The sequence below is a fragment of the Bidens hawaiensis genome, unplaced genomic scaffold (genome assembly GCF_021521415.1).
Source record: "Bidens hawaiensis isolate Kalapana, Puna unplaced genomic scaffold, B.hawaiensis_p1.1 tig00073173_1, whole genome shotgun sequence".
In the NCBI taxonomy this organism is placed as follows: Eukaryota; Viridiplantae; Streptophyta; class Magnoliopsida; order Asterales; family Asteraceae; genus Bidens; species Bidens hawaiensis.
The window spans coordinates 6,364-20,758 of record NW_027502743.1 but is presented as its reverse complement, the minus strand read 5'-3'; the positions used below and the strand labels follow the sequence as shown (position 1 = coordinate 20,758).

Here is a 14,395-nt window from a genome sequence, read left to right as displayed (position 1 = left end):
TTAATCGTGTTGAACGAGTATTGTATTGCTTAAGCATTGGACGTAATATCCGTATGTTTTGAAGCATCCCATTGTGTTTTACGTATTCTTGTTCTTCGTTCTTGAATCATCTTGTGTTAGAATTCCGCTCTAACATCAAGTTACTTGATATCATATTGCAAGATCCGTCTTTGGGACTTACAAGAATAGATTGTAGACAAAACATATGATACAACTCCAAGAGCACAAATACATACAAAGAAACAATAACTATGATTAGGGGCGGGTGTACCTCATAAGTAGGGGTAGCATCCGCTACTTCTCAATATTTCGTCGACAGTGTAAATTTTTTTCTTTTTTGGGTTGGTTTTCGTATTTCGCTATCCTGAAATAATATTACGTTACTCCTATTTGTTTAAAAACCAACCAATTTAAAAGTTCAAATTAAATAAAGGCCAAACAAATTTATAGCCCAAAGCAAAAAAAAACAAAAAAAAAAAAACTAATATTTTTTTCTTTTGTTTGAACGAGAAACATTAAACTGATACATACTCAAACGAAAATAAGCTCAACGAAATTATCATTTTTTGATAAAAAAAATTAAAACGTTGTCCCTGAAATTTATATCTAGATCCACCGCTAACTATGATAAGAAGGTTAATTTTAATAAATTATGCATATATTGGAAATGTGCATATGTTGTACTAAGCAACATAAAATCCTTAAAATGAAATGAAAATTTGTTTTATATTAATCTCATCAAATCCTTTAGAAACAAAAAAGAAGGGAACAAGATAACCTATGTTATGTACTTATGTATATTGTACGTCTTCCATTAACATTAATAAGCAAACCTAACTCTATAAACAGAAACTATCCATCTAGAATTAACCCTTCACGCCAGCTCATCACAACTCTTATACAACAACAATATTATTATCATCTTCAATGCTCGTGACAAGTTCACGTTCTTTGCCACTTAAGTCAACAAACAACCCCTAACTGAATTCGTACTCGAGGGCAATAATGCACACCCTAGGATCACTAAATTATACGCGGACGATCGAAAAAGATGAAGATTAATAAAAGGTGATCAATTATTAAAGAAGATGATGATGTACGTTCCATTAATGGAAAGGTGAAAAAGGAAGCCAACCAACAGTGTCACATTAATAGAAAGCAAATCTTTGTGATGGTATGTGTTTCTATGGTTCAAGAAAATTAGTGAAAGATATTGATATTAGGGTAGTTGGCTTAATTTAAGGCCGCATTGATTGTAGATGACAGTTGTGGGGTGTTTAGTTTTGACCCACCATGTGCTTATGAGTTAGCTTTTTGTGTGTATTATACATGTGTTATTTGCATGCATGGTTCATATATAGGTGTTCTTGATTTTTTTTTGAGTGATGGGTAGTGTACGTGGTTTGCTTGTGTTGTTTGTGGTTTTGCTTGCTTTTGTTGGGGTGGTTTTCGGTGATTCGGGTGAGGGTGTCAAGGATGAGAAGAATTTGTTTGGGAAGCCGAAATTCGGGTTTAGGAAAGGTTTAGGTCACGGGATATATAAGAAGGGGTTTAAGCATTTTGGTAAAGGTGGTGGTGGAGGTTATGGTGGTGGTGGTGGACTGGGAGGTGGAGGTGGGATAGGCCACCATAAAGGTTTAGGAGGTGGATATGGTGGAGGTGGTGGACTAGGTCACCATAAAGGTTTTGGAGGAGGTGTTGGAGGTGGATATGGTGGTGGTGGTGGCCTAGGTCACCACCATAAAGGTCTTGGGGGAGGTGTTGGAGGTGGATATGGTGGTGGTGGTGGGCTAGGTGGAGGAGGCGGACTTGGTGGAGGCGGTGGTGGAGGACTTGGAGGAGGTGGAGGACTTGGTGGAGGTAGTGGTGGTGGACTTGGTGGAGGCAGTGGTGGTGGACTTGGCGGTGGAGGTGGACTTGGTGGAGGCGGTGGTGGCGGACTTGGTGGAGGTGGTGGTGGAGGCCTAGGTGGTGGTAGTGGCTTTGGAGGTGGTTATGGTGGTGGGTTTGGAGCTGGTGGAGGCGGAGGTCTCGGCGGCGGTGGTGGCGGCGGCGGTGGTTTTGGAGGAGGTGGTGGTACTGGTGGAGGTTTTGGAGCAGGTGGGGGCTTTGGAGGTGGCGGTGGTGGTGGACGGTAGATGACTACATGTAATGGTGGAGTCAATAACTACAATTAGAAATCTATTCTATTATTTGCAACAAAATCCTTAAATGCATTTGTACTACTTAAGAGTTGTATTGTTTAAAATGTTTCCCAAACAAAGGTTTATGTTTGGATTAGTATTATTTGTTTCATGTACTTGTTAGAGTTGTCAATAAAATGTCATATCATATCATCATATCTCATTCAAATTGATTAAAGTTTCTTGTGTGATGCGAATATCTTTTAATGGTGTAGGGGCACTCATAATGAATTAAAATCGTGTCATAAAGTTGTCACTAGAAATTAAAGGATGACATTGATACCATGGACAATAGAGTAGATGGGAAGATAGGATTCAACAATGCAAAGGTTGATAGCAACCGATCAGTTTTATTAACGTGTACGTAGGATGAGCTTTGATGATTCTAATCTCGTGGCTAATTACTTATTATCTATTGGGTTCTTGGGTAGCCTGTGATTATGGATCTCGATCCAAAACCGAACCTTGCCTTAAATTCACTTCAAAGCTAACTTGAAATATCAAATGCTCAAAGTATAAAATAAAAATTTTATGTTTTATTAAAATTAAAATTAAAAACAACTTTAAAGCCAAAAAAACCACCCATGCTGCCCTCATCAATGGTGGTGCCATGATGAGGGTGTCCCCAAATGGCAATGGCAAGGTGTGAGCGCAAATGGGGCTAAGGTCACACTCAATAGGTTGGGGGTGGCGATGATAGAAGTGGTGACCGATAGATGGTTGTGGTGATTGTGTCTAAAGTGGCAAAAGGAGGGTGCGAAACAGTGTTATCGACAGTGGTGTGACCGGTAGGTGGCTGTCCTGGTGATATATTATTCCAAATACTTGATTGTTTTGTCACCCAAACTCGTCACAAATTTATAATCCTTTTAATAGATTCCGATTACTATAAATTACTTTGAATTCCATATCTTTTTTGTCAACTTCCAATTCCAATTCTTTCACAAATTTTATTTCCTTAACAAAAATAAATAAATTAATAAAATTATACGAACCAAACACACTATCTAGTGGCAAAGGTGTGAGTTCTAGTCTCACTTGAGACATGGTGGTAAATTGGTGGGAAAAATAAAAGACAGCTGTTAAAGAAACACACCATCTAATAATCGAACAACAAAGAACCCCATTACTCATTCCATTGCCTTTCCTAATCCTTTCCATTATTAACATCAATATAGAAATATCTCGAGAAATCACATGTGAGAAAACAAACACAATCCGCATCATCACATGCTAACAATAATCGCAGTGACATGAAAAACTATTGTTATAGAATCAAAGTAATGTGTACCCGCTTTCTCTGTGGATGTGAGCTGTGAGGAACAACGAACTGAAACAAGTTTAAAGATTGGTCTTCGGTTTACCAGCTGCAGCAATATGCCTTGTGACAGATCGCATTGTAACAAACTCCTCTGCAGATGTCGGGTGTATCCCCACCTGACAAAAAAAATATCAATTTTTTTATTAAATTTATAAAAATAAGATCATACAATTTATATTTAATTATATAGTTGGTATAAGCTCACCGTGCTATCAAATTGTGCTTTTGTTGCTCCACATTTGAGTGCAATAGCAATTCCCTGTGAAATATTAACATCAATAAAAGCGGTCTTGCTGAGTTGGACGTGCCGAGTGGGTTAAGTAAAAGGGCAAAGTATGTAACTATGGGTATGGTTCAGCACAAACCGGTTGAACCTAGATACATTATGTGAAATTTTTATAGAAAGTTATTTATAATTAGCGAGTCACATACAATTGGAAAGATTATACTACTTCTAAGGGTGTAAATGAGTCGAGCCGCTCGTGGGATACTCAAGATCGGCTCGCTAAAAGATTCGTGGGCTACTCGAAATCGGCTTGCTAAAATCTCAAAGTGAAGCGAGCTTAAACGAGCTCAAGCTCAACCCGAGGCTCAGCTAAAGCTCCTTTATTAAACAACCTCGAGATCAAGCTTCATGTACCGACTTGGCTAAGCTCGCAAGCCTAAACGAGCTTGTTATTTATACAAGTATAATAATTTTTATTTTTTATAACAAGTAAATAATAGTATAACAAACATTATTGGACATGAAATTATAATACAAATACCTAAATGATATATAATTTGTTATATAAAAATTATAGTTATAAATATATATTAATTATATTTGTTCATAAATAAAATAATTAATATAACGAGCTGAGCTCGAGCTGTACTACATTTAAAAGCTGAGCTTGGGCTTGTTTACACTGCTAGTTACTCCTATAATAGTCAAACTTCTCTAAAAGAACATTTAAAATGTTTTATGCACTTGTGATCATTTAAAGCTACAAGAGTGATTAGACTTACCTGCATAATTTCTGGTGCATCAGGCCCACACATAGATGCACCGATAACTTTATCGGTCTCAGCACTGACAATAAGCTTCATGAGTGTCTTCTCTTGCCGTCTAGACATATAAAAATGCAGATTACGAGTTAAAGTTGATACATATCATTCGAAGTGGCAAAAACCTCATTCAGTCAGGAAATGGATCAAAATGAGCTACCTGTTTTGGTATGGGTAAAAATAGAATGGGTGAAAGTACGATAACAATAACATCAATCATTCAATGAAATTTATTTAAAGGTATGCATTGAAAATACACTTTCGACAGATTTCATGAGTTCATTTTAGATACGTTTATTTTGTGATTTAACCCGTTTGACCAAATTGAGATAAAACACAACCCAAACCTACGCATATATGGGCCCCATTCACTTTATGACAAAGAAGTTGCATATGTTCACTTACCCAGAGATGGAGTTCTTCATAGGATTAAATGTTGATGTGAACACCAAAATGTCTCCATTACCTTGCTCTATGGCCTGTTCTTCACTTAGTCCAACAACAGAGAGCGGTGGTATGCTGAAATGAAAAATAAATTCTAAAATTATGAAAATTAACATTTGACACCTAAAAAAGAGAAGAAAAAATGATATGTTACCAAAAAACAGCACAGGGGATGTTGCTATAATCAGGCTTGCTAGGTTCATTACCAAAGACAGTTTTCTGTGTAACACAATAGTAAAATTTAGATAATTACTAACTGTTTATAAAGAAGCCACAGAGAAGACTGAAATCACATACAGCAAACAAAGATCCTTCCAACAAGGCAACAGGTGTAAGATTCATACGGTTTGTAACATCACCTATGGCCCAAATGCTAGGCACACTGGTGCGAGAATACTCATCAACCTGAAAATTTAAATTCACAATTAACTATTTTCATAGTGTTAATCCAGATACGACCGTTATCTTGCTACACACATTTAGGGGTGTGAATGGATCAGTTTGGGTCTGTTTTGGCTAAAACCAACCAAAACTGAAATTACAATTCTAGGAAACCGATTGGTTTCAGATTTTGGTTTTACGTATGGTTTGGCTAGGCTATGGGTCAGTTTTCGGTTTTACATTTGAGGCCTGAAATTTTTGGTCTAAACTTTTTATTAGCATCTTATTAATGAATTTGGGATTGAAAAGTTTGGCCTAAAATAATGAAACTGGGCCTGAAACTTTGGGCTTATATTTTTTTGTTAACTGCTTATTAATGAATTTGGGTTTGAAAACTCTGGCTCAAAATAACGAAATAGCGCCTGCAACTTTTAGCCTAATATTTTTGTTAACCGCTTATTAATAAATTCAGACTTGAAATTTTGGCCCAACAAAATGAAATTGAGTCGTAAAGCCAAAAACAAACATTCATACAAGTTCGGTGTGGTGCTCAGGTTCAGCATGATTCGACTGCCAAGTTCAGTTCGACGTGATTCGATTTTTCGAATGATGTATAACCAAAACCGAACCATTATTTTTTGTTAAAAAACAAAACAAAACAAAACAGTCGGTTATTTTGTTTTGTCGGTTAATTCGTCGTTTTTTTGCTCAGCTTTGCACATTCCAAACACCATAAAAAACTTAGGGAAATGAAGTATAAGATTTATTGGAAGAACCTTCACTGCTCCTATACTGTCAACTTCAACACCTACAGCTTGTAAATTCAATCTCTTTGAATTAGGGACTCTCCCTGCAGCCACACAAAGACAAAATGTAAGATTTGAAATTCAAATTTTGCATCATTTAACAATAATGACTATCTTTTATGAGAATATAAAATTACCAGTGGCGAAAAGTACGACATCTGCCATTAATTCTTCACCGTGATCTGTAGTAACTTTTATGCCATCGGCTGTTTTTACCAGCTGAAACGTATGCATTTAACTTAAATAAATTCAAGATTCAAGAAATTAGTGGTACAAATTTAACTAATAACAAATTTAAACTAAAAGAAGTAAAAAAAAAACCTGCTTCAAATTTGTCTGTGGGTGCAAAATTATTCCTCTTCCTTCAAGATTTCTTGCAACCAAAGCTCTCATTTCATCAACAAAACCCCTGTAAAAAATGTTTACTAAAGATGTCAATTTGATAACCTCATCAAGATGAAGTCAACTATTTATATTATAAAAAGATTATAACCTTAATGGAAGTTCCTTTCTAAAACATTGATTAACTGTGGCGCCCATTCCACGCCAAATTGAAGCAAACTCAACCGCAATATACCTGGATACAAGAATCAGTCATCTTGTATGAATCTTCAACTGAGAACTGTTGATAAGTTATTAAGTCAACATACCCTCCACCAAGTACAACAACACGCTTTGGTAACTCATCCAAGCTCAAAGCCTCATCAGATGTTATTGCTAACTCCTAAATCACAAACGGAAAAAGTAAATACAATATTATGTATGGAAATCATTAGATGTTATACATAATTACGTTATATAACCAATACTGAAGTGAAAATTATCTGAACTTTTTATTGCTTTACCTGTCCCGGGATATCTAGACGTTGTGCCCTGCTACCAGTTGCTATCAGTATATGTTTTGCTGAGTAGGACAATTTGGTCCCATCTAATTGTATCACTTCCACCTCATTGGGTCCCACGATTCTTCCCTCACCTTCAAAAAGTTTGACTCCAGCATTTGAAAGTAAGCGTTTGTATATCCCATTTAGCCTCAGTATTTCTTCAGTCTAAAACAAAAAAAATGTGATGATGAAAAAGCAAAAGTAGCAATTTCAACCCATGCACTTCTGAAATGATGTAAATTGTCTAATCACTTTCATTATATACAGAATAATAGAAGATTAAAATTTTATTGAAGATCGAAATAGTATAATATGAACTACTCATAAGTTGGTTTATAAAGTAGTTGCATACAATGTCTACTAACATAACAAGTCAAGATCGATGTAGAAGCACAAAGCTAACACTATTACTGGTACTAACACGGAAAATTCTATTATTATAAGATTAGCAAAACCCATGTGTGCTGCAATGTGTATAATTGTTTTCTTTAGGTTGAATTGAATTGACTTTACAGGTTATAATAAGGAAGGAAATGAAAGAATGAAAACAACTCACTATACTATGATATAACAACAGGAACACGTTTGCTACCAAATATATAATAAACGAAACTTTATAGGTTTGATTAGGGGTGAGCAAAAAACGGTTCGGAACCGTCAGAACCGAAGAACCGGAACCGAACCGGTGCCTGAGAACCGCTAATGTGTGTTACCTTACGGTTCTCGGTTCTCAGAATTTGCATTAAACGGTTCCCGGTTCGGTTCCGGGTAAAACCGGCGGTTCTAGACTTGGAACCGAAGAACCGGAATATTAAAAACGTTTTAAATAAATTTACCAATCCCCATTTTTTATAGAGTAACTTATTAACCGGCATCCATTCAATTATTTTTTAATTCAAATCTTCTTTCTTTGCATTCAAGACCTAACAACCATGATCAATGTTGATTTAAGCTATCAAGGTAATTTAATATAAAATGATATGATCTTCCATTAATCTATCGTTTCTAATGATTTATTTAACTTCAACAATTATGTTTTAATAAAAAATATAACGGATGTTAATGTTGTAATCTAAATTAGTTTTACCGTGAAATAAGACATACGATTGTATAAACTTGTTTTGCAATTTGCAAAGTTTGCATAACTCAATTGATAAATAAACGATCAAACCGGTTCTAGCCAGAACCGATTTGCGAGAACTGGCTTTAGCTGTTCTGGAACCGAACCGGTTTACTATAATAGGTTCCGGTTCTATTTTTCACTCATTTTCGGTTCCGGTTCGGTTCTCGCGGTTCTGAACCGTTGCACAGCCCTGGGTTTGATTACTCAACTGAAGGCACTCATTTGATTGGCTAAAGATGATCACGAGAAGAAAAACAATAAATGTACATGTAGTTGATCTTATTTATAACATTTTTAGAACACTTAATAATATAGGATGCAGTTGTTGTCTTCAAAAACCAAAAAGCTTGCTTAATAGGATTAACAAAGTCTTAAGGCTCGTTTAATTTGGGATGGAAAGAATGCCAGATAACAAGCATGCAAGTAAAGATTAAAAGCTTGGTAGAAATATCAATTATGCTAATGTTATAGAAACTTAAAAACTAAAATAGATGAAAATTAGGATTAAACTGAATCAACTAAAATATGTGTAAGATAGATTGCGTAGATAAAAGAATAAAATAAATACAATTTAAATTATGGAGCATTTAATGCTCATTAATCTTAATACAAACACCAAAACAAATAAGTTCCAGTGCATAAGGAATGACAAAAGTATCACAATATCAGTACACAAATATTGACGATCATTTCTTCGAAAAAAGGACATCAAATGACAGCATAAAGATAGAAGAGAAAAAGTTGTTTAAAAACATTATCTAACTTCTACAATTTACATCTTGCAATAAATTTTTAAAAATATTCAACACATACGATTCTGTCTTTTTACATATTGAGGGGTTGTAGATGAAAACTTTATTCAACAAGCACATATCAGTTCACGTTGTGAAAAAAACACATAAATGCTAAAATTTGATGATAGTAGAAATGCAAAATTCGCTAATAACCTTAATCCATTTAATTTGATAAAAAGGAATAACAAACTAGCAAAGAATTTAAAATGGTTTAAAAAAACTCTTCACAACAAACCTTCTTGTGCAGTAACTTTTTCCAATCAAAATCAACCTTCTCATTCACTTTCCATCCATACTCCCTTGAATCCTACACAAGATGAAACAGAGGTAAATAAAAAATATTTGTAAAAAGGAAGACTATAAAGTATATTAAGTAACAGCACAACATAACATCAAACCAAAACTTCATCATATAAGAAACAATCCATTTCAGTGATTTCTTAAAGAAACTCAAAAATACCTGAATTTCAGGCCCAAAATTTGCTCCATAGACCAGAATCTTTTTAGGAACACACCCACGAATCACACACCTGCACCACATGTAAACATTATACATGCACCACTAAAGTGTGTGATCCTTGATCATCCCATAATAATATTCAGATAAATATGAAATACATGTAAAAATAATAAATGATATATTACTAAAGGTACCACTCTAAACATAACTTACGTTCCTCCAACACCCCCAATAACCTCTGAGCTGACTGGATGAAATGGGAGCTCACAAATCCCAACCTTGCAATAAAATTTGTGAAATAGATTAATAATAGGGTTAATGACAAGTCTTATATTTGATACAACACTAAAATTTAACATAAGTATTAGAAATTGTCCAACGATAGGCTGTTCACTGTTGTTTAATACACTATTTTATGATGCACGTGCAAGCTGAATGAAGGGTTGGATAAAACTTCAATGTAAATATGTTCTGTCTGGTAAACCCTTGTAACTACGGCTGTAAGCCTGTAACGAACCGAACCGAACAAGGCTTTGCTCATGTTCGTCCGTTAAGCTTTTATTGGATAAATGAACGGCTCACAAACAGTTATGTCCATTCATTAAGGAACTGAGCTTGTTCGTGAACAGTTCACAAACACAAATGAACACAAACAATGCTTTTATTTGATTTGTCTACCCAAAATATTTTTGTAATTTTAACAGTCATATTGGTATGTTAATTTTACACATAAACTAATCACACAAAACTCGTATATAATTTTATTTTATAGTAAATAATTTTGCTTAAATTTATATGATAAGATCAGAAAAGTCACTAGAAAGTATTAAAAGACCTTTAATGAACAAACATAAACCAACAAACATTAACAAACATAAACAAACGTAAAACAGACACATTATCGAACGTTCACGAACACAATTGAAATTGAACGAACATAGCTTTTGTCCGTGCTCGTTCATTTAGTTAACCAAACAAAATTCCTCATTCATTTCCATTCATTTACTAAATGAACAAACATAAATAAGCTTCCCGCCTTCACGAACAACATTCGACTTGTTTACAGAGCCCTACTTCTAATCTCAGAACACACTACAGAAATCAATATAGTATTCAAACATACAACTAAATAAGCATAAACACATTAAAGCAGCAATAATAAATAAATAAATAAATGGTAATACCTTAGCTCCATACTGAGCTGAAAACCTAGAAGCCCTAACACCACCACTTCCAGCACCAATCACAAACAAATCAAAATCATACTTGTCATTATTATTATTCTCTTCATTACCGTCAATCATCATCTTCCTTGACATGATGATTAGATACCTATAATCGCACAATGTATCAACAGCATTATTATGAAATTAAACAATATTTAGATCCGAAATAATCATGACATATATCAAAAACAACAACAATGTAATGTAATAAATAAATATTATAACGATTCCGGATCAAATACGCACGTACCGGATTTCAGTATTATTATTATTATTATTATTATTATTATTATTATAACGATTCGTAACAGACGAGTACTGGCGGTTATTACGGAAATGGAGACGGAGAATAATGCAGCGATGATGTTAAGCTTAAATAGTAAACAGTGTAATATAATTAGACTGTCCGCATCAGTTTCGTGCAATTTGTTACACAAACAGCCTAGTCAGCATGTGGCTTTTCATTCATTCTTTCCACAAACACTTTTTACCTGCAACACTAACATATTCATTCATCCCACAAACAACCTCGTATTTTTCACATCAACAACATTAGGGACCCACCAACCACCATTCTTCACCATCCTTGGTGAAGGATGCTCAAGGATGGATGGCTCTCACAATAGTTGTCTTTTCCATCCTTCTCACAAATTTCCTCCGGATAAGCCATGGACGGCCTTGATGCGGAAGGTCTTAAAGTGAAGGGTTTGATTCAATTTTTAGGTGGTGGTACGGCGTGCACTCGATGTTGTACACGATATATCATCGGTCCATTGACGATATATAAACCAGTATATTGGTTCAAAATATTGGTACCGATAATATCAACGATATTGACCGATATTGGACTAATATTTGACCGATATCAGTGTTTTAAGTCTTAATCAATTCTTACTTGCTACGATTGTTAGTGTTTTGCAATTTGCAAAAGGTTAATTTGTTAACGGTATGAAACTATACTGAATTATTAATGTTAAATTGTTATATATATGAATTTTACATGATATCCCACCGATATCTCACTGCGATAACCAATATCTCAGTATCGGTTCTTGACCGATATCCGATATTTTTCCACATTAACTAGCTTAGCTAGAAAGGCACGTTGTATATAATAAAAATGAATAAATGAGCGAACACGAATAGATGTTGTATTCGATTATTCGTTCAATTAAATTCATGAACGTTTGTTTATTCGCTTATGTTCATCTGGCTTTCTAATCTTATCATTTACGAAAACTTATTAATGATATTAATCGAAATAAAATGTTAAATTAAATGATTACCCTCTTATTTTCTTCATAGTTTTTTTTATGGCATCTACACATTTGCTCTTCTATAAAATTAATATTTCTGATTGAAAGATCGCTCATTTTGATTCAGATAGGAATCAAATATATATAGATAAAAAGCAAATCTTGGTGCCACCCAGTTTTTTTTAGAAACCTTGTTTTGAGGTTTTAGGTAAAAGATCTCATATGAAAACCAATGTACTCATGTTATGGGATGGTTAAAGGTGACTTGCTTAAGACTTTGGTGTGCATGTTGTTTGTGATGATCGAGTCCCCTCCACAGCCTAGATTTTTTGGGTTTATTTTGTTTCTTTTGGATTAATTAGTTTTTGTTTATACTTTTTTTTGTGTGTTTTAAATATGTTTGTTTCTGTTTTTTTTAAATAGGTGTCGTAACTCGATAGAGCTTAAATTTTTGTCAACATGCAGCCGCTTTGTGCGAGTTTTACCATAAGTTATGCAACTGTCAATATTATTCTGTGTGTTTACTTTTTTGGGTGTATTATTGTTACCGTTACGAACTTAACCAACACAAACCGAATTCGCGTCATTGCACCACCGCAACGTGACGATTTGTTACATAGTATAGTATAAAAGAGGATGTTTGTGCCACAAAGTTGCTATTTTTATGAACTTTGGTTTTGTATATAATAGACAATTTCACTTAGAAAACAACTTGACTTCCGACCCGTTGGTTGTGTGGGGATGTTCTTATACATAATGTGTTTGCTATCCGGGTTCGACTCTTCTTGCAATGGAAAAGGTAGTTATTATTTGTTCTATGTTTAAATAGCTTTTTTCGCTAAGTTCAATTTGATGGGTCATGTGTGTCGTGCAAAGCTTTTTTTATTTTTTTTTGTTTTAGTTATGGTAACGTAGCGAACATGACGGAAACCGACCAAATTTGTTTAGACTCACCGCCTCAACGCCCAGGATCTACAGCGCTCGGGTTTTACAAAGCCCGAGTTTACCGATCGACACTACCCCCATAATGCAGGTAACCAAAATCGACCGAATTCACGTATATTTACCGACTCAATGCCTAAGACTGACAACACTTGAGTTTTATCACCGTCCAAGTTTGCCCAGCACAACGCGCCGGTATAACACTAGTTTCCTTTCAAAGTTGCATCTCAAATAGGAAAATTCACATAATCAGTTTTACAGACTTGTTTTATACTTTTTTTTGTTTGTTTTAAATATGTTTGTTTCTGTTTTTTTTAAATAGGTGTCGTAACTCGATAGAGCTTAAATTTTTGTCAACTTGCAGCCGCTTTGTGCGAGTTTTACCATAAGTTATGCAACTGTCAATATTATTCTGTGTGTTTACTTTTTGGGTGTATTATTGTTACCGTTACGAACTTAACCAACACAAACCGAATTCGCGTCATTGCACCACCGCAACGCGCCGGTATAACACTAGTTTCCTTTCAAAGTTGCATCTCAAATAGGAAAATTCACATAATCAGTTTTACAGACTTGTTATAGCACATGTGGCATTCACAAGTAGGTTCATCAAATACATACGTAGATACATATACAAGGGGTGACTCGTTAGGCATCGAAAACATGTTAGGGCTTTAGGTCCATATTTAATTAAGACCTCCAAGTAAATAAAAAACATTACATATAGATATATTATAATGAGTAAAATAAACTTAAAGTAATGTATTGGTGTGGTGGTAGTGTTGGTTGTTACTAAAGAATATGTTATGAGTTCAAAACTTGTAATAAGTATATTTTATTTTCTTAATAATTGTCATGAAAAGATCACAAATCTTGTTTTGATTTAGGCCTCCACATTCGTTGAGCCGACCCTGTATACAAGAACAAGGGCAAAACCTAGGTGGTCCTCATGAGGTCGCTTACACTCCATGCAGTTTTTTTTAGTATATACATGATTTACTTCGGACCGGAATCCCAGAATGTTTTACACCGATCGAAAGAAATTTAATAGCGACATGAAAAAAACTAAGATGAATAAATTAATATACAGGATCTGCAAGAGATTTCCTATACAGAATATCGAATAAGATGTATGGTGATACCTTAAGTTTGTAGGTTTTATGATTTTCTGTGGCGGGAATCTCTCAATCTTGAATGAATTTCTTGATCGGGAGGATCCAAGATCCTTGATTATTTGAGGATAATGGATCCCAAAGCACAATCTCTTTGTTAGTTTTTATCTCCAAAATTTCTTGTTCTCCTATTGCTGGTGAGAGTATATGGATGATCGGGATCTTCGTAGCTTCTGGAATTTTCAAAGATGAAGCTAAATTCACTAAGGCATCTGCCCCAGCATTCTCTTCCCTTGGTATCTGTATAATAATAAAAGAATCGAAGAACTTTGACAGTTCTTTCACAATGTCTAGATATTTGATTATTTTTTCTCCTTTAACGACATATGAGCCTGTTAGGGCATATAATTTATGCT

General features: G+C 34.7%; 2 protein-coding genes across 2 annotated transcripts; one reads left to right on the top strand and one right to left on the bottom strand.

Annotated features, from left to right (window-relative positions):
- The first annotated feature begins 701 nt into the window (after positions 1–701).
- LOC143606141 (uncharacterized) lies at positions 702–2,382 on the top strand. The gene is made up of 2 exons (XM_077082010.1): positions 702–1,644; positions 1,693–2,382. Exons 1-2 carry the CDS (start codon positions 1,386–1,388, stop codon positions 2,136–2,138), a joined length of 705 nt encoding a protein of 234 aa, XP_076938125.1. The 5' UTR covers positions 702–1,385; the 3' UTR covers positions 2,139–2,382.
- A 926-nt stretch (positions 2,383–3,308) lies between these two features.
- On the bottom strand, positions 3,309–10,770 carry LOC143606140 (glutathione reductase, cytosolic-like). The gene is made up of 16 exons (XM_077082009.1): positions 10,628–10,770; positions 9,657–9,721; positions 9,444–9,513; positions 9,219–9,290; positions 7,028–7,231; positions 6,833–6,906; positions 6,676–6,759; positions 6,504–6,591; positions 6,320–6,401; positions 6,153–6,226; positions 5,293–5,400; positions 5,150–5,214; positions 4,957–5,070; positions 4,513–4,612; positions 3,710–3,763; positions 3,309–3,620 (listed from the first exon to the last, which is right to left on the bottom strand). The coding sequence occupies exons 1-16, from the start codon at positions 10,760–10,762 to the stop codon at positions 3,525–3,527; spliced, it is 1,485 nt and encodes a 494-aa protein (XP_076938124.1). The 5' UTR covers positions 10,763–10,770; the 3' UTR covers positions 3,309–3,524.
- Between the last annotated feature and the right edge of the window lie 3,625 nt (positions 10,771–14,395).

Excerpts from the sequence above, each read along its gene's own strand:
- LOC143606141 (XM_077082010.1), top strand. The coding sequence starts at position 1,386 with ATGGGTAGTGTACGTGGTTTGCTTGTGTTGTTTGTGGTTTTGCTTGCT. Across the intron at positions 1,645-1,692 it reads CCACCATAAAGGTTTAGGAG|GAGGTGTTGGAGGTGGATAT; the intron begins GTGGATATGGTG and ends AAGGTTTTGGAG.
- LOC143606140 (XM_077082009.1), bottom strand. The coding sequence starts at position 10,762 with ATGTCAAGGAAGATGATGATTGACGGTAATGAAGAGAATAATAATAAT. Across the intron at positions 7,232-9,218 it reads AAAAGTTACTGCACAAGAAG|ACTGAAGAAATACTGAGGCT; the intron begins GTTTGTTGTGAA and ends TTTTTGTTTTAG. Across the intron at positions 3,764-4,512 it reads ATGCACCAGAAATTATGCAG|GGAATTGCTATTGCACTCAA; the intron begins GTAAGTCTAATC and ends AATATTTCACAG.